The sequence below is a fragment of the Lygodium microphyllum genome, chromosome 28 (genome assembly GCF_053477565.2).
Source record: "Lygodium microphyllum isolate KBCC chromosome 28, Lygodium_microphyllum_v1.1.10, whole genome shotgun sequence".
In the NCBI taxonomy this organism is placed as follows: Eukaryota; Viridiplantae; Streptophyta; class Polypodiopsida; order Schizaeales; family Lygodiaceae; genus Lygodium; species Lygodium microphyllum.
This window is the reverse complement of record NC_141162.1, coordinates 123,712,067-123,732,237: the sequence shown is the minus strand read 5'-3', so window position 1 is coordinate 123,732,237 and position 20,171 is coordinate 123,712,067. Positions and strand designations below refer to the sequence as shown.

The window sequence follows — 20,171 nt, the reverse complement described above, 5'->3', positions numbered from 1 at the left end:
TAAGGAAATTTGTCTTGCTAGCCATGTGCACATTATTTCAGCCTTATGTGTTATTTGTTTGATGTTTGGACAGCTTGCAGCCAAGAAAATACCATGGCTCCTGATCCTAATTGGCGCCATGTCTCTCATAACCTCATATGAGGGGTCGGGTGGATTTAAAAAGTGGAAATGTATTTATTGTGGCATGGTGAAACCAGGGAGTATCACTAGGGTCAAAGACCATCTTGCTCATGTGCCAATAAGAGACACAGCTCCATGTGCAAATATGCCAAGAGATGTGAAGCTTCCTTTTGATTTATGGAGGAGGCAACGGCTTGGTCTTCCGACAGTTGGTGCAGAACAGGATCAAGACTTAGCCACAGCTCAGCAACAAGAGGGTAGCACAAGTGTGGTTGGATTGTCAAAGAGAAGTAGGGCTGCATCAAATCCTGTTGCAAGTGCATCCCCTTTAGCCTCGGTCTCTAATTCATGTGCGACGAGGACTCCTTTGCCTCAGCTTGATGTTTCAGGTTCTCCTAGAGGTTCATTACAGAGGGCTAGTATACATGATGCTATGCAAAAGCAAGCCATAGCTGAGGCAACTCGAGGGTTGATGAGATTGTTCATTAGATGTGCTATTCCCTTCCATGTGGCTAAAACAAATCAATGGAGGCAAACCATAAAAGCCATCAGCTGCATTGGATGTGAATGGGAGGGCCCATGCTCAGAGGCATGCATTGAGGTTCAATTAGAGCCATTGAAAGATGCATGGAAGAAGTATGGGTGTACCGTCTTGTGTGATGGATGATTTGACGCCCGTAGGAGAAATGTGTATAATGTCATGGTCTCATGCTGTAAGGGCACTATGTTTGTGAAGGCCATTGATGCCTCTTTGCCAGGCCTTGTAGTGATAGGTGCATTTATATGGCAACATTTGCGAGATGCCATCTTGAAAATCGGGCATGAATATGTTGTGCAGATTGTGACCGATAATGGAAGCAATTGTGTCTCCATGGGTAGCATGTTAGAGGAGGAGTTTCCAAGCATTGTATGGACACCATGTGCTTCTCATTCCATTGATCTTTTGATTGAGGATATAGGCAAAATTCAATGGGTTGAGGCCATATTCAGCACGGCTACAAGTATGGTCAATTTTGTGAGGAGGAGGTCCAAGGTTCTTACCATATTTCTCTCATTTAGCCACCTTGAGCTCTTAAAACCCTCCACCACCAGATTTGCCTACATCTTCATTGTGCTTGAGAGATTGGTGCTCATTCACAAGGAGTTGGTGCGCACTATATGGTCTGATGAGTTTATGCAGTGGGATGAGTATGATTATCCAAGGACCATGGCATTTCTGTGCAATGTCATGGATGATACTTGGTGGAAAGATGTGGAGGCTATGATGAGAACTCTCAATCCTATCTACACAGTGCTACGCATTACCGATATGGAGGGTAGCACTATGGGTCTTCTTTATGAGTATATGGATAAGATAGGAGAGGCTCTTTAAAAAAATAACTTTTTGCCCTCGGACAAGTAAGTAACTCTTGAGTCTTTATTTTACAAATTGATATTATATATGTGAATTTTGAAATTTGAATAACTATTCTTGAGACTTGAATTGATATTGCTTCAATGTTGACATCTTAAGGACTGCTCAAATCGTAGCTGTGTGGGAGAGGACATGGAATTGTTTTCATAGACCAATTCATGCAGTGGCCCATGTCTTGCATTCTCTTTGGCGAGATAATGAGCAGGGTGAGTGTGAGGAGCTAGAGGAGGGATTCATGGAGTATATGACAAAGGTGACAGGTGGCGATGTGTCAATGCTTCAAAGGATTGAGGATGATCTTTTGACATTCTGCAATGAGAGCTTGCATTTTGGTAGAGAGAATGCGAAGTTGAGAGAGGACACAAGAAGATTAGTGTTAACCAACAATAGTTAGTATCAAGAGATACTATGTACTTGATGTTGAGTCTTCTTCTTGCTGATTCAAAGTGGTAGCTTTGCTGAGAACTAAGTGTTGTAGCAGATCAGAGAGTCAAGTGGCATCATTGAGCCAAAGGAAGTGAGAGAATGAAGTAAAATATAAGCTTGGAGATCAATGGCTATGGCTGCCCTTTAGGGTTTGTAGGAGGCGACTGTTTTTTTCTTGATTGCAGCACGTACAGGTGATTATATGGCAAGAGATTTGATGGGGAGGTAGCCTAGATAGTAGGCTTCAAAAGCCCTATGGAAATGGTCAGCATTGTTGCGCGTGCAAGTGGAATGAACAGTACAAACAGAGATGGCACAATTTGGGCAACGATCTGTTGTAGACACAATGCTGAAGCATTAAGTGCATGATGTCATGCTCTGAGGTGATAGGAAGGAGCGCTTGGAGCACAGGAAGAGATCTCTAGAAGGAAGCACGGGCTGATAATGCCTCTATGGTCGTGTTGCATGGAGTGCCTCCTTGGCGATTGTGACCTTTGGGATTTTGTTATAGCCCTATACCTTGACCTATCGTGGATCCTCGTGTTGGTGTGACCATGGATTTAGCAGCTTTATGGGATTGGTTGAATGCCAGAGTCTGCTCTTTTTTCTTATTGAGTTATACAAATTCTGTGCTTATGCATTTTTGATGTATCCGGACCGTTGGAGAGATTTAAAATAGTTTGGCATCTCTCTTTCCGATCATCTGTAGGATGGAGGAGATTCGGGATTAGCTTTCATTCCTTGGTATAGAAATTTCTTCGGAGGACCTAGTTGTGATGTTTCTTTTACATCTTCTATCACCGACATATGATGTGTTTTACACTAGTCTTATCTCTTCTCATAGCTAGGAGACTCTCACTTGGGAGGAGCTTGTTTCATTGGTGCTTCAGCAAGATGTGCGTCAGAGTGAGCTAGTTTCTTGCAGAGCCCGTGCATATTGCCGTGCTTATGCAGCTTTATCTATAGGTATAGGACAAGCCAAGTAGAAGAAAGAGAAGAGGAAGAAGTTGGAGTCTTCTTTCGACTCTGATATAGCTTTTGTGGGGTATCCCACGTGTCCTCATTATGGGAAGACCTTGCACCTTGAGGAGAAGTATTGGAGGATATACCCTCACCTTCATTCGGGAGTGAAGGGTCGATCTACAACTGAGCCTTCGTTTACCTTTCCTTTGTTACCTGCTATTATCATTGAGTCCGTGTTCCTACACATTTATCAGGTGGAGAACCCTTCTTCGACTATCTCGTCTTCTGAGCAGCCTTGGCTCATTGACAGTGGTGCATTGAATCCTATGACTCCTCGAGGTGATTTATTATAGGTTCTCCGATCATTAGAGGGTATCACAATTGATGGCGACATTTCTTCGATGCCTATTAGTGGTGTTGGCACCTTGCCTCTATTGTCTAACCGTTCATCGAGCTTTGTTTTTGCGGCCCTAGATGTTCCTCACTTGGGACTTCCCTCGCCTCGTCTTCATTGAGTAGGTTGTCTTTGTTGAGGATTCTTCTACCGTAGTCACTTTTGTAACAGGTCGGTATGAGAGGGGGCTATCTATGCTTTATTCCCTTTCTTTTGTGCAAGGTTCTTTGAGGTGGCTTTCTGTAGCCACACTCGTTTCCGCTTGTGCACTATTCATCCCATAGGTTCCATCCCATCCCTCACCATGTCCTTTGGTGGTTCCCTTATACCTCCCATCCCTTTCAAAGGGGAACGATATTGGTGATGCTTTTGTGGATTTCCTGGCCCTTTGTGTTTCAAAGGGGGCTTCCAAGGACCGTGAGGAGTTGCTTCAAGGTTTTCAGTCTACTTTGGGCCTTTCTTTTATGCGGCTACCCCTTGTCTTCGTCATCGAACCATCAATCCTTGCAGCTTGGTCCTTGGTCCTTGTTTCTATGTAACTTATGGTGCCTTCAATAGTTTCTCACTATCGTCTTGTAGTTGGGTTAGAGGTTTTGCTAACCCATCCCCCTTGGATTTTTCTAAAGTGATCTGTTTGAGGCCTCTCCCTTTTCATTGCCCTTTGGTGGCCTTCCGTTTGATTGGATGTTTATATGGAGAGGGGGGTCTTTCTCCTTGGTTGGCTTTCTTTATCGATGGACTACATCGGCATTGGCACTCTTCCTTCCACCCTCGGATCTACCTCTCCTTTGGCCTTCCACCACATCCAAGATCTAAGAGGGGGTGTTAGCAATCATGTGTCTTGTGTGGTCATCTCCTGCCTGTGAGCCTCAGTCTGAGTCAAACGAGGACATTGGGAGCTTTGACATTGTTTTTGTTTGTCATTTTGTGTTTTAGGCACTTTAGATGGAGGGCACATTAGTGCATTACTTTTTTGCACTTTTGGCTATTTTTTAGGGTTTGACCATAGTTAGGGTTTTTTGTCACAAGACTGTGACAACTAGTACCTTTTTGTTGATTTCTTTATTACATATTTTATTTGGTTTTCCTTTTTGGAAGGATCCCTCTTGAAATCTAAACGCCTGAGTTGCATGGCAAGTATGTGAAACAAACAGGAATGTCTAGTGAGTCAAGACTGGATAGTTAAGGTCCAGTACAAGTCTGGAAGAGACTGATGGCACTGTAGATTGACAAGCTTGGAAGAGACTTGTGAAAGTGTATATGGATAAGTGTGTTGAAGAACTAGCGTGGAAGAGACTAGTTCAAAGTGAAGATGGACAAATCTTCAAGAGATTAGTCCATGTGGGGTCATCAGTGGAAATTCACTTTCAGTTGAGCTACATTGTAAATTTGGATGTAGCCATAGTCTGCAAAGATGGTCAGAAGACTAGTGGGATGCAATAGAAGCAACTCCTAAAATTTAGGGAGTTACTATTTTTGGACCTCAGAATCTGTTCGCGTCATTACCTTCCTTTTTGCACGAGGATCAATTCTCTGGACTGTGCCGAGGTCAAATTCTGCACCGAGCATGGAGAATTTTAGACTGGAAGGCTGAAACGGGAAATATCTTCTAGTGCTGCCACTTGGCAGAAATGTGTGCACTTACCTCTTTAAAGAGGGCTGGCGTGTAGTTTTTGGGCTGTAAGGGGTTCATTTGTGAAAAACAGCTGCAGATGGAGAGCTCTTGAGAGCTGGTCTACCTTGTCTATGATGCACAGAGGGCTGAGCTTGCTTCCTACTCTCTCTCTTTCTCTCCTTGACAGTATGGTTATGCTGCAGAATCAAGGGCCTTTCTTCTGATTCAGGTACAGCTATGTGGAATATGCTGTTTTTGCATGAGGCAAGAGCCTCTTTTCTTCAGGAACAGGAGCAGTTGTTGCAGTTCCCAGCAGGGATAGATGAGGGTGTTAACCTCACCAAGCAAGTGTCTGAAACAGCACTAAACCAGAACTGATTCTGGACTGTTCAGAGGGTATTTCAGAGCCCAATTGATGTCAGAATCAAGGGGCACTTGGCACAGATGATGCAGGACAGTACAGGGAACAATATGAGCTGAAAACAGGTGTCAGAACAGGTCTGAACCAGTAATTACAGTGGGCTGAATAGTACAGGGAACAGTAAGAGTTGTAAACAGGTTTCAGAATGGGTCTGAACCAGTAATTGCAGCAGGCTGAAATGGTCAAAATTCTGCACTCCAACCAGAAGATTCAGACTTGGGCAGAGTTTCCCCTCTTGGTTGGCTTGTTTTGGGTCACTAATTGTACTGTTATGCTGCCAAATTTCACCCAGAATAGGTGAAAGACAGCCCATTGTACTCTCTCTCTTTCTAAAGATAAAGAAATACCGCAAGGGGCGCCTAACTTAGGGGCCAACAGGGTGTCTGTGTGGCAACAGGAGCATTCTAGCTTCCTGTATTTCTTCTTGAATTTGTGTCTTTAAGTTCAGGTAAAGTGGGTGATTATTAAATTGGGTGAAAGCATTTATATATTTTGGTTGTACACTACCGCTCTTCCCAGTGAACAGTCCGGTTACATGGTTCCGTTGCCGGGACCGAATCACTTTTTCCCTAAAGAGTAAGCCAGGGTTTGTTTGGGTGTAAGACACAGAATTGTGCATTATGGCCGATAGAAAGGAAGACACCAGAGAGGAAGCGTCTGCATCACAGGAGATCCCTGTTGTTCATGAGATGGGAGAGTCTTCTAGACCTCCACAGTTTATTACTCCTCCTGTTATGGTTGAGCCACAAGTTCTTACGGCTTCTTCTATGAATGAAGACACTTTCAAGACTCAGTTAGTTGCTGTTGTGAGTATGTTTGCTCAAGTGATGCAGAATCCAAGGCTTTTGGCATTTTTGCAGCCATCTGCAAAGATTTTGGATCCAGTAGAGGTCCAGGATAAGGGTAAGCATGCTGCAGATTCAGTGGAAATACCAAGGCAGCTTGCGGAGTCAATGGAGACTCCAAGATTGGTTCCGATTGTCTAGGAACAGGTGGCGGAAACACTAGTTACATAGGCATTGCCAGTTCAGCCTGCCACTTTACAACAGCCAAATGTTGGCCTAAATAGACAGGGAAACAGTTTTCAGGCTTTACCACAGGTTCTCCCACCGACCTCTGTACAGCCTAGGTACTTTGGAGGTGGATCTGTATTTCAGAGTATGGCTGGTTATGCGCTTGGAAACCAGATTTATGTACAAGGAACAGTGTTTGGGGGTACACAGGGTTTTATGCCAAACCCCATGTATGGCAATATAGGCATGCAGCCTGGATTTCAGGGTGTTCAGGGCAGTTTTGGCATGCCACAGGGCACTTTTGGTATGGTTGGTTATCAAAATCAGCAAGCAAGTATTGTGTCTATAAGCCCTGTAGTCAGTGGTCAGGCAACTCCTATGCCACCGGTTAGTGTTCCTATGTTGCAGGCATATCCTATGGACCCTTTGATGGCTCATGAGAAGCCAAAGCCATACAAGGAAGGTGGTGCAGCTGTATAGTTTGACATCTTTCGAGGATTTGAAGATAGGACTAAGGCTCTTTCTTTCTTACAGCAGTTTGATGCCGCATTTGCAGGAGGGAACTTTACAGAGCCGTCTAAGGTCCGGAAAGCTGCCACTTTTCTTAAGGACAATGCTAGTCAGTGGTGGAGTACACTGTTGATGCAAGGACAGGCTCCTGCCACTTGGACTTACTTTAAGCAAGTATTTGCTTCTGCTTGGTTGACCAATGAATTTGAGATCGATGTTATGTCAGCTTGGCACAATTTGGATGCATCTAAATGCAAGGATCTGGAAGACTATAATAAGAAGTTTTGGGAGGCTTTACTTCCAGTCACTTCTTACAAGGTTGTGCCATTGACTGAGCAGATAGAGAAATATTGCTGTGGGTTGCCTAAGGAACTTTGGAATTATTGTACAAAGACAAAGGTCACCACGTTGACTCAGTTAATTGAGAATGCTACCACAGGAAATGCATTATTGTTGGGACAATCAAGTGGTTTTGGGGGCAGCATTAAACAGGACAAATCTGAAAAATTTTCAGCAAAGAAGCCATTTGGTAAACAGGTTTCTCAGATTTCTCAAAGCATAGGTAAATCTTGGCAGTTCAAGGAGAAGCCAGCCAAGTTCTTTGGACAGCAGGCAAAGGACCAGAAGAAACCTTTTGTGCGCAAGTCTCTTGAAGAGAGAAAGGCTTTAATGGCTGAGAGGAAATGCTTTATCTATGGGCAGACTGGTCATATTGCGTCTAACTGCCCGGACAAGAATAAGAGATCAGCTGATGATGATAAAGAGGACAGGAAAGGAAAGTGAAAGGCAAAGTTGCTAGAAGGTATTTGGTTAAGTTCAAGAACTATCCAGCTATAGATGCTAAGTGGATGGATGAAGGTGAACTTGCAGAGTCACCTAATGTGTTGGAACTTTACCTTGAAGCATTTCGCTTGCAACCTACCTTGACCCCTTGTATCTCTAAGCTGAAATAGATTGTCAAAGTGACAATTACTTAAGAAAGAAATTATGTACAGAAACATATTTTGTACATGTTATCACTTATTGTGTCCATATGGTTTTCTCAGTGCTAAAGAAGTAAGTATTGCTTGCAAGAATACAGTTTTTACTTCTATTGAATTGAATACATGTTGTAACAATGGTTACTCGATCGGACATGTATTCTGTGAATTGACTTAGTGGGGATATCATTTTGATGTACCGGCCACTAGATCTCTAGTCAGGGTGATGTGGAGTTATCAAATGAGAATCTGCCACTATGGGGATATCATTGTGGTGTACCGGCCACTATATCTGGAAACAGTGATGTGGAGTCACATGATGATAGTCTGCCATGTTTCACAGTTAGAACATACATGTGTTAATAGTGTGTTCAGTACACAATGTTGACTGATAGCATGTATGTGTTGTGCATGTGCTGCCAAGTGTAAGTTCACTGGGTTAGCTGGAAGCATGTATGACATTTATGCAAACGAGGATGTTTGCGATTTCGAGAGGGAGATATGTCACAAGACTGTGACAACTAGTACCTTTTTGTTGATTTCTTTATTACATATTTTATTTGGTTTTTTTTTTTTGGAAGGATCCCTCTTGAAATCTAAACGCCTGAGTTGCATGGCAAGTATGTGAAACAGACAAGAATGTCTAGTGAGTCAAGACTGGATAGTTAAGGTCCAGTACAAGTCTGGAAGAGACTGATGGCATTGTAGATCGACAAGCTTGGAAGAGACTTGTGAAAGTGTATATGGACAAGTGTGTTGAAGAACTAGCCTGGAAGAGACTAGTTCAAAGTGAAGATGGACAAATCTTCAAGAGATTAGTCCAGGTGGGGTCATCAGTGGAAATTCACTTTCAGTTGAGCTACATTGTAAATTTGGATGTAGCCATAGTCTGCAAAGATGGTCAGAAGACTAGTGGGATGCAATGGAAGCAACTCCTAAAATTTAGGGAGTTACTATTTTTGGACCTCAGAATCTGTTCGCGTCATTACCTTCCATTTTGCACGAGGATCAATTCTCTGGTCTGTGTCGAGGTCAAATTCTGCACCCAGCATGGAGAATTTTAGATTGGAAGGCTGAAACGGGAAATATCTTCTAGTGCTGCCACTTGGCAGAAATGTGTGCACTTACCTCTTTAAAGAGGGCTGGCATGCAGTTTTTGGGCTGTAAGGGGTTCATTTGTGAAAATTAGCTGCAGATGGAGAGCTCTTGAGAGCTGGTCTACCTTGTCTATGATGCACAGAGGGCTGAACTTGCTTTCTACTCTCTCTCTTTCTCTCCCTGACAGTATGGTTATGCTGCAGAATCAAGGGCCTTTCTTCTGATTCAGGTACAGCTGTGTGGAATATGCTGTTTTTGCATGAGGCAAGAGCCTCTTTTCTTCAGGAACAGGAGCAGTTGTTGCAGTTCCCAGCAGGGACAGGTGAGGGTGTTAACCTCACCAAGCAAGTGTCTGAAACAGCACTAAACTAGAACTGATTCTGGACTGTTCAGAGGGTATTTCAGAGCCCAATTGATGTCAGAATCAAGGGGCACTTGGCACAGATGATGCAGGACAGTACAGGGAACAATATGAGCTGAAAACAGGTGTCAGAACAGGTCTGAACCAGTAATTACAGTGGGCTGAATAGTATAGGGAACAGTAAGAGTTGTAAACAGGTTTCAGAACGGGTCTGAACCAGTAATTGCAGCAGGCTGAAATGGTCAAAATTCTGCACTCCAACTAGAAGATTCAGACTTGGGCAGAGTTTTCCCTCCTGGTCGGCTTGTTTTGGGTCACTAAGTGTATTGTTATGCTGCCAAATTTCACCCAGAATAGGTGAAAGACAGCCCATTGTACTTTCTCTCTTTATAAAGATAAAGAAATACCGCAAGGGGCGCCTAACTTAGGGGCCAACAGGGTGTCTGTGTGGCAACAGGAGCATTCTAGCTTCTTGTATTTCTTCTTGAATCTGTGTCTTTAAATTCAGGTAAAGTGGGCGATTGTTAAATTGGGTGAAAGCATTTATATATTTTGGTTGTACACTACCGCCCTTCCCAGTGAACAGGCCGGTTTCATTTTTCCTCTTTTTCACCTATATATAGGCAACCTGCACTTCCACTTTCATTATCTATCATTGTTCCTCCTAGCCTTCTTATTCTATCAACCAACCCTCCTCATTCTTTCATCCCTCGTGCTATTGTCTGGGGCTCACACCGACACGTAAAACTGCGTGTTGTTGTGCTGAGAATTGCTCTTAGCCACTTAAACAGCCCCAAAATATGCTTATTTTAGGATTATTTTAGCCAAAATCCTAAAACGGGGAGTGGATCGAGAGAGTTAAGTGGGAGAGGATCTAGAATCCTAATTTTCTATGAATTGGCAGCCAGTCCTCCACTCTTTCCTGAATCTCGTTTTTGCAGGTTTCAGGTGTTATCAGCTTGCTGCCCACACCCCGTTCACGGAGGACATCTCAGCCCTTGCTGTCCATCACTGTTTCCTATAGTCTGGCACCTTTTTCCAGCCTTCCACACGCTGATTGCTGTTGTTTCTGCTTGGCGACTGACTGCTGATCATCTGCACTGCTGTCGTACAACCTGCCACGTCAGCAAACTACTGTGTTTGCAGGGCCCAGCTGCCGCCCTGACAGTTTTCTCTTTTGTTGCAGTCGCTGCAGTTTTTCTCTCTCCTGTAAGCTGTTCTGCCTGCGTTTTTAGTCTTTATCTCTCTTGCAAGCTGTCCTGTCTATGTTTTTAGTCTTTCTCTCACCTGTTGCGTGCGTTTTAGTCTTTCTCTCTCTTGCAGGCTGTCCTGCCTGCGTTTTTAGTATCTCTCACCTGTTGCTTGCGTTTTTAGTCTTTCTCTCACCTCACTACTGTCCGCGTCAGATCCAGCTTTTCACTGCTGCGTTTGTTGGTGTTCGACATTCGGAGGCTGCCTTGCTGCGATTCGGGATCCGTTCGGAGTACGATACACTCTCTAACTCATTACCCCTGCCCTAATTCTTGAGATACAAGAGTTCGAGGTTTAGTATTCATTCACTGCATAGTGTGTTTGCTGCATGAGCATCGTATTATTAGTAGTCATATCATTTTATTTATTAACTGTGTTCATTGTCTCTGAGTTAGCCTAATGCTAACCCTAACTGTGTTCTTTTATTAGTCTGTGCTTTGTCATACCGTTTCTGTTTATGCTTCTGTGTTAGGGTATTTTCGTTACATGGTATAAGAGCCCGGTACTCTTTGAGAAACCTAGGCCTTTGATCTGAGAGCTCTTCGCAAGAAGCAAGAACAACAGTAGGTTCAAATGACTTCAAACACATCAACACTGATTCTGTCTCCAGAAAAGCCTATGTCGAGAACTGAGCGAGACTAGGCCGATCAGCTTGCTCCACAAAGTTCCAACATGGTGGAAGACACATCTGAGTACATGGAAGAAAAGATAGACAAGGTGACCTCTGAATAATATAAACTGATCATAGTCTATCGACGAAAGAAGATTGAGGAGCTCGATCGAAGGATTGCCCTTCAAGAAAAGCTTTTGAATGAAGGTATGCATGATTTTCACTCTTCAAATGTTGCGTGTAAGTCTGATGATGTTGCAGGGCCGTCGAGACCTCCATCAGGAATGGATCTCCCTCTTGGAGAGCAAGATTCGGAGTATTTTCCATTTTTTCAGACTCTTCCGTCCTCTCCTGTGCAAGGTACTTTTGATTCGTCTTTTGTGCCTTCTTCTTTTACCTCTTTTGTTTTGCAATATACTAGTAGAGATCATGTGGAAGAAAGAGTCCAGTCTGTTGACTACGGAAAAGGTCCTCTTGAGGACCAATTCTTGTATGTTAACACACGTCGTGGGTATTACAAGAAAAAGTCACGTACCCCTTCTTCTGCCCTTCCTTCTTTTCCGTCTACTTCATATAATCAGAATGAATTTGGTGTTTCTTTCACTTCATTACATGGTGCATCATCATCTTCACAGTTTCATTTTCAGTCTTTAAATGATAAAAATGAACAAAAAGAATCTGTATCTCATACACCTCACTTTCAAAAACCACCCATCCCACCACATTCTTCCGTTGCTTCAACACTTGCATTTACACCATTTACATTTCCATTTCAGACACCTCATGTCACACCACACATCACATCGGGGGGTTATGGAAACATAGGCACATCCTTTAGGACCTCATCCTTTCCTCAGCCGGATGGTGTTCCACCTACCTCATATACACTTTCGGGATCACTACAGCCTGGGTATCCTACTCAGTCTCTCCCGAGTGTGGATCAGTTGCCTCCACAGTTTGCCTCCATGGCATTGCCTAGTGGATCTTATGGTTATCCTGCTGTATCCCAGCCTCACTTTGGACAAGGCTACCGTGTCCCAGTGTCTCTAGCTACACCGGCACCTTATGGAAACATTCATGTTCCAGTGCCTCCGTATCGATCGGCACTCATTGAACACTCACAGCCTCCTTCTGCCTACCCACCTCTTCCCCCTTCCTCTTTCTCTTATCAGACACACCCACCTCCATCATCTTTTCCACCATCATCTTACACCATCTACCCGACACCTCATAGTTCTAGCTCATCTTCTACCAATAATGCATTTAATGACAAGACTCGTTTTAACGGGTCAAACTTTACTACTTGGTCGAATTTGATGAGACATGTCCTTGACTCACAGAACCTATGGGATCTTGTACAGGGGTTGAAACCCCAACCCGATACCGCATTTGTTTCATACAAGGTCGTCTGCTCATGGAAGGCTAGGAATGCCTCCGCTATTATCGAGATGGTGCAGGGCTTATTGCCTGAGTTTCATTCTTAGCTTCAGCATTTTGACTTAGCGTCAAAGCAATGGGCACACTTGACCGATCGCTGTGCGGCTCGGGATAGGACCCGTCGTATTAATCTTGACCATGAGCTTCAGCTTTTCAAAATCACTGACCGGGATGACTTGAAAGTCAAGTTGATTGAGTATCGGCGTCTCCTCGCTGAATTCTCCACTACGGGGACTCCCAAGTCCTCTGACGATCAAGTCACATTGTTCCAAAATAAACTCCCCAAGAAATACTTTAATTTTGTGGAAGGAATAGTTTCAAAGGCTACCATGCCTACATTCTATGAATTTGAGTGTTAGCTGTTGCGTTATGCACGGTTGTTCAATCAGTTTCATATGAATTCCTCTTCAAAGGGGGCTCTTCTTACTCATTTTTAGAAAGGGCAACAAGGGAAGGGCAAACCAAACCAAAAGGCTCTTCTTGCTCATTCTCAGAAAGGGCAACAAGGGAAGAGCAAACCAAACCAAACCTCTACTCAAAATCAAAATCAAACTCAAAGCTAAATCAATCTGGGGATTCTCAAGGAAACTCCCAGTCACAACTTAAACTAGGGTAGCAGAATGTACCTAAAAAGAAAAGGTATTGTCAACTTGGCCATTTTGACGAGGAGTGTTGATCAAAAGTACGAGGCACAACACCGAAATCTAAGTCTCAGGCCCTTGCCCCTCAGTCGGGTAGCTCTCAGTAGGGGAGGCAAGGTGATGGGAAGGGGCAGTTTAAAGGTCAGACTCACACTGCCACCGCACAACCATCTCAGTTGACAACGTTTTAAACTCCAGAGGGCTTGTTTGACTGGTCTGTAGAGGCCCACATCGTCTCCGTAGAGACATCCGATGCTTGTCTCATTCACATCTGTGAGTTGCCTCCTGATGAGGTTACTGTAGAGGCCAACTCGTCACAGCCAAGCACTTCAGCTCCAGTTTGGATTGTGGACAGTGAAGCTATAAATCACATGACTCCTATAGAGGACATTTTCGGTACTCGAGCCCCTGCAGCCGGGCGGGTCTGTATAGGAAACAACTTCTCGGTCAAGATTTAGGCTCAAGGTTGCGTCAGTTTTGCCACTGACAAGGGTCCAGAGCTGGCTTCGTTGGACAATGTGTATCATGTTCCTCAGTTTGGAGTGAACTTGTTATCTGTTTAGCAGCTTTGCCGGTTGGGGCGAGCAGTTTTCTTTATAGCGACCACAGTCGAGGTCCTTGACTCTCAGACTGGTTTAGTAATTGCTCGCGGTGAGGCACAGCCTAATGGCCTATACCACATGACTCATTTTCTCACCGAGCCGACTGCCGAGGGCTCCGTGTTTCATAGCTTCCGGGCCTTAGCTACATCTCGGGAGCCTACGTACAATCAACGTCTTTGGCATTTTCACTTAGGGCATCTTGGTTATGACTCACTTTATGAGTTGTCACGCCGTGAGCTGGTTGAGGGCCTTCCACGCCTGAAGCTAGCTCGAGATGTCTGTAAAGCCTGTCAGCTCGAGAAGTAGCACAGTACCCCATGTCCTCAGCAGTCTACACATAGAGATGAGGAGCCTCTTAGATTGATTCACGTTGATCTTTGCGGGCCGACATCCATTGCCGCTTTGAACGGCACGCTGTACTTTTTTTTGATAGTGGATGATTATTCTCGATACATGTAGGTGTACTTCCTCAAGCATAAGTCAGATGCTTTCACATATTTTTCTGCTTGGATGTTGCTGGTTCATAACCAGACTAGTCGTCGTGTCAGGTGCATGAGGAGTGATAGCGGTGGTGAGTTTATCTCCCACGAGTTTTTCGAGTTTCTACAGAAGCATGGCATTTCTCATCAGCTCACCTCTACCAACTCCCCCTCTCAGAATGGAGTCGTAGAGCGTAGGAACCGCACAGTCATGGAAATGGCATGCTCTATGCTGTTCGTAGTAGAGCTTCCTGAGCGCCTTTGGGTCGAGGCTGTTAATACTTCGGTGTACATCCTCAACCGGTGCCGACTGCGGCTCTTCCTTAGAAGACCCCGTATGAGGGTCATAAGGGGTAAAATGGAATCCATGAGTCTGTAAGAACTCATCCACTCTATGGAACCAAGACCGCCGCGCTTGCTTCAGCCCATAAAGAGTCTTCTGCAAGCGGAATACCTTATCCCTAGGGTTCCTTGAAGGAAAGCCCGGTGGCTGCTCCACATAGGATGACTTTCTTATGGCTAGGACGATCCACCAATGTCCAAGTTTCATTTCGGTCAATACTCTCTAGCTCCTTTTCCATGGCCTCTCGCCATTGAGGATGTTGAAGAGTCTCCTGCCATGTATCTGGCTCAAAATGCGCTATGTAATCAGCTATAAACAATGTTGCAAATGATGCCTGAGGAGCAAGCTGGGTAGATCTTCTAGGTCCCTCTGGAGAGGAATCCGATGGTAGGATCCCCGAATCCCGCACGGTCTGCTGGTACCAGTGAGATAACAGGTCTCACGAAGGGGGCATGGGAGCTGAAGAAACTGCAGGAATGTCAGGAGCAAGAAGTAGACCAGGCTTAGTAGGCACGATCTCGGATGATGTGGAAGAAGAAAACGGATCGGAATCCGATGCAGAAAACTGCACAATATTCTTCTCATCAAAAACAACATCCCGTCTAACGATCACCTTGTTTGTCCTAGGATCGAACAAACGATAGGCTTTCGCTTCAAAGGAATATCCCACAAAAATAAAGAGATCAGCTTGGGGAGTAAGCTTACCTATCTTATCATCAGGCATGTGTGTGTACGCACAACACTCGAAGACTCTGAAATGGAAAATAATAGGCCGGAAAACTTCTTTGGTTAATTCACACTAGGCTATATTTAGCTTACTCAGTTAGCATACTCAGTCAGTATTTCACAGCACCTAGGATGTCACATTGGATTGCATGTCTTCGTGTGTTGCATTATTTGCGGTGTACTTCTTCTTATGGCTTGACATATGGTTCTGGTTTATGTTTGCAAGGGTACACTAATTCTGATTGGGCAGGAGATCTTGACACCTGGCGTTCCCATGGTGGCTATCTCTTTACCTTGGGTACGACTCCCATTTCTTAGTCTAGCCGTAAGCAAGAGACGGTGGCGGCTTCCATGGCTGAGGTTGAGTATCGGGCTCTCCTCGATGGCACCACCGAGGCCATCTATTTGAGGATTTTACTCGCAGCGCTTCATTTTCCATGTGACTGTCCCATAGTTTTCTACTGCGATAACTAGAGTGTCATTGCCCTTACGGGCAATCTGATTATCATATCCTGGACACGGCATGTGGGAGTCCACTTTCACTTTTCCAGAGAGCAGGTTGAGCTAGGCACTATTCGCCTAGAGTTTGTGGCTTGATTAGATAATTTTGCAGATATCTTGACCAAAGCGTTCGTTCTTCAGTACCTGCTACCCAGGATCGGCTTGGGTATACCCTCCCCTATTTCTATAGTTTGCTGGGGAGAGGGTGCTTCCCTCTTGCTTTCCCTTCCAATTTGAGAGGGGGCGGCCTCTACTCTTGATCGTGACAGTGATGATGCTTACAGTTTTTAGACATTATATTCACTTATTCTTTTATATTGTATTATGGGCATTTATAACTTCATCCGCACCGTCAGGATGACCTGATTGTAAAAGGGCACTTGGACAAGTGAACAATTTTCCTACGAGGGTACTGTCCTAGTGGCATTGTTGCATAGCATATTGTAGGAGCATGACATCTTGCATCTCCCTTTGCATTACCCCATGCATTGCCATTCTGTTTATTAAAATATGCATATGTGCGCATTTATCCATTTTCGGTCTTTTGGAGTGGTCGACTCTAGGATCCACCATATTCGTAGCATAACTCATGGCAGTTCTCCTAACGGTAGTTTCCCTATCCTTGCTTGCTTGCTTGTTTTGCTTGTCTTGCTAAGCTCACCATCCTCTTTTTGCCTTTCCATATATTCCCTACATGATTGACACATACACACACTTTTTCTCATCCTTAGGCACTTATCCTAATCAGTGCGAGGGATTGGATTGTTAGTTTTGTGCTTGACTTGGGTTCAAAAAAAAAAAAAGGTCTATTGATTCCATCCGCCTTTGTAGGACTTGGTAGGCCCTTGGATAGCCGCCAAGCACCCTTGGTCCGATGCCCTGGCCTCTCTAGGATGATCAATTGGGCTCCCTTGGTAAGATAACCATCGCCTCTATAGTCTTGGTAAGCCACTGGGCAGCCGACGTGCACCCTTTGTCTGATGCCCTGGCTGTTTTGGGGTGGGACGCCTGGGGTAAATCAAAATTTAGGCTGGCCTACTTTTCTTGCCCTATTTTGGACCTGAGAGGGGGTGTTTGTTGAGAATTGCTCTTAGCCACTTAAATAGTCCCAAAACATGCTTATTTTAGGCTTATTTTAGCCAAAATCCTAAAACGGGGAGCGTATCGAGAGAGTTAAGTGGAAGAGGATCTAGAATCCTAATTTTCTATAAATTGGCAGCCAACCCTCCACTCTTCCCCGAATCTCGTTTTTGTTGTTTTTAGGTGTTATTGGTTTGCTGCCCACGCCCCGTTTGTGGAGGACATCTCAGCCCTTGCTGTCCATCACTATTTCTTATAGTTTGGCGCCTGTTTCCAGACCTCCACACGCTAATTGCTACTGTTTCTGCCTGGTGACTGATTGCTGATCATCTGCACTGCTGTTGTACAGCTTGCTACGTTAGCAAATTGCTGCGTTTGCAGGCCCAGTTGCCTCCCTGACAGTTTTCTCTCCTGCTGCAGTTGCTGCAGTTTCTCTCTCCTGCAGGCTGTCTTGCCTACGTTTTTAGTCTTTCTCTCACATGCTACCTGCGTTTTTAGTCTTTCTCTCTCTTGCAGGCTATCCTGTCTGCGTTTTTAGTCTTTCTCTAACCTGTTGCCTGCGTTTTGTCTTTCTCTCTCTCATTGCTGTCCGCATCAGATCCAGCTTCTCACTGCTGGGTTTGCTGGTGTTCGACATCCAGAGGCTGCCTTGCTACGATTCGGGATCCGTTCGGAGTACGACACACTCTCTAGCTCATTACCCTTGCCCTAATCCTTGAGATACAGAAGTTCGAGGTTTAGTATTCATTCACTGCATAGTGTGTTTGCTGCATGAGCATCGTATTATTAGTAGTCATATCATTTCATTTATTAACTGTGTTCATTGTCTCTGAGTTACCCTAACCCTAACCCTAACTATGTTCTTTTATCAGTCTGTGCTTTGTCGTACAGTTTCTGTTTATGCTTCCGTGTTAGGGTATTTTCTTTACACGTGTTGGGGCTGATTCTTGCAACCTTGTACCTTCAGCCATTGCGGTCACATTGTTCCTTCTTTCTTTTGTGTTCTCTTTGTCCCCTTCTTTGCTTCGTGTTCACTTTCCTCTTTCCGTTGTGCACTCTCACAAGTGCTGCCATCATCATCAGCGTCAGCCTGATCTGGTGCCCTCATTGCCCTCTTTGTCTCCTCCTCTTCGTGTTCACTTTCCTCTTCCCGTTGCTCACTCCCACAGGTGCTGCCATCATCATCATCAGCCTGATTTGGTGCCCTCATTGATGCTGTGGGTTGTGTGCAGGGACTAATCAGTCCATCCCCTTTTGTATCATCATTCTTCTTTAGTTAGTGCAGTATTCTTCCTTCATCTTTTGCTCTCTCCTTATTTCTCTTTGTAATTTAGGCTATAGCCTGCGTCAAGACCAGGGCCATATTCTTGCAGGCCAACCTGCATTTCTCTCCATTTTCAGCCTGTTGATAGGCATCTTTTGCTCTGTCTCCAGCACTTGATTTTGCATACAGATTGAGAGGTTCCGATTGTAGATATGCACACAGCCCTTGTGCATATTCTGCCCTTTGTATTCAGCATTCATCTCTTTCTCTCTGTCTCTCTCCTCCCTATGTTCTGCATTCGTGGTCAGTCAGGTCATACATTTCTGCATTGCAGCACTTTGACTGGCTATCATTGTCCAGTCCACCGTGAAAGTGAAAATCGTGTTTCTACTTGTCATAATCATCTCAAGTAGGATGTTCCCTTTGGGAAAAAAAACGTAATCCAGGTCTGAGAAGTTTAGACTTTTGACCACCCCTGGATCTCCCCTTCAAAGAAATGAAAAGTGGCTTTGTTGTGCACTTGGTCATGCAACCCTGTGAATGACAAAAACTGGCACTCAAAATGGAAATGTGGGCATATGAAGCACTGAAATAACTTGTTGCATGAAATTGAATTATTTAGGAGGCAGCTTGTTTAACAATAGCATAACTTCATCAACAATAGTATAACTCTATCATCTTCTGGCTTTGAAATGCAAGTGGTAGCAAACTCAGCAAGTAATCACCTGTATTCAGCTACCCCCTCTACAAATGCAAAACACAATCGGAGTTCATGATCAAGATTGATATGTCTAGTGTGAGCACAAGTTTGCATCATGTCAATTAATGTAGCAACATGGGGAAAACACTATCAAGGGTTATGATTTTCCATGTATTCTAGAATCTGATTTTCTATGTATTATAGAACTTACATTACGTTCAAGGGGCATGACTAGATACGTACATGAGATGCATGTGTGGACATGTGGCCAAGGCCAACCAATTCATGCACTTAGGCCAATGAAATTGTGTGAACATGGGCTTAGGCCAACTAAGTGGTTGATGTGGCGAGCATGCATCTAACTTAATAGTGATTAATTATTGATGAACTAAAAAAAGGTTATACAAAGGCTGGGAGGCGAATTGACAGCTATACCCATTTCTTAATCCTCTCTTTGCTAAACCCTAATAAACTGATCAGACCAGCAAGCATAACAATGAACCTATCAGTGGTATCAACAGAGGTGAACAAATGGACAGCCAGGGCAACAAAATTTTCTGGCATGACTGCATAAACAGCAGCCACAACGGTCCTAGCAACAAACCTGTCAAACTGCAACATGACTGTAAATTTGGGTAGCACGACCTTACACAAGGCAGCATGACTGCATTTAAAACTTCCAGTAGCAGTCACAACTGTCTCAGCCTGCCACATCAGCAACTAGGTTGTTATGACTACATCTAATGCAGTAGACAGCAGTGACGTGGTCAAAACAGCTATGTCAGCCTTTGGATTCCCATGGGATCATTCAGCATTGTAGAGAATTGACATAGCAGCTCCCATATCATCATTTTCAGGTCATAGCAGTCTCAAAACAGTAGGAATTTTTTTTAGCACATTGCATATAAACCGTACATTTTTACATATCCCATTGTCTTTTCTAATTAGTGTATTCTGGTGGTCCTTGAACTGTCTAATCAAGCCTTTTGAAAAGGTAAGTGGGTATCATGCTCTTGGATGGCAACATCTGGCAATTGGTAATTTCAATCTTGAAAAGTACACAAGTGCACCTTGAGCCCTCCTCACAAGAAAACTCAATGAATTTTATTAGAGGGCCGTTTTTTCTGCCCCTCCAGCTTTTTGATGCAGTTTGCACAAAAACTAATATGGAATAGTACTTTTTGGGTCAGATACAGTTGTGATAATACAGGGTAACTTGTGC

At 44.2% G+C, this 20,171-nt stretch overlaps 3 protein-coding genes and 1 pseudogene across 7 annotated transcripts in view; all 4 read left to right on the top strand.

Moving 5' to 3' along the window:
• Nucleotides 1–20,171, top strand: part of LOC148011943 (uncharacterized) — a 35,897-nt gene that overhangs the window by 6,397 nt on the left and 9,329 nt on the right. The window lies entirely within an intron of this gene.
• Nucleotides 62–1,492, top strand: LOC148011946 (uncharacterized; annotated as a pseudogene).
• Nucleotides 1,410–20,170, top strand: LOC148011944 (uncharacterized). Its single transcript, XM_087670030.1, has 2 exons — nucleotides 1,410–1,518; nucleotides 11,039–20,170. The coding sequence occupies exon 2, from the start codon at nucleotides 11,386–11,388 to the stop codon at nucleotides 12,658–12,660; it is 1,275 nt and encodes a 424-aa protein (XP_087526156.1). The 5' UTR covers nucleotides 1,410–1,518; nucleotides 11,039–11,385; the 3' UTR covers nucleotides 12,661–20,170.
• Nucleotides 4,998–8,344, top strand: LOC148011945 (uncharacterized). Its single transcript, XM_087670553.1, has one exon. The coding sequence runs from the start codon at nucleotides 7,009–7,011 to the stop codon at nucleotides 7,657–7,659; it is 651 nt and encodes a 216-aa protein (XP_087526679.1). The 5' UTR covers nucleotides 4,998–7,008; the 3' UTR covers nucleotides 7,660–8,344.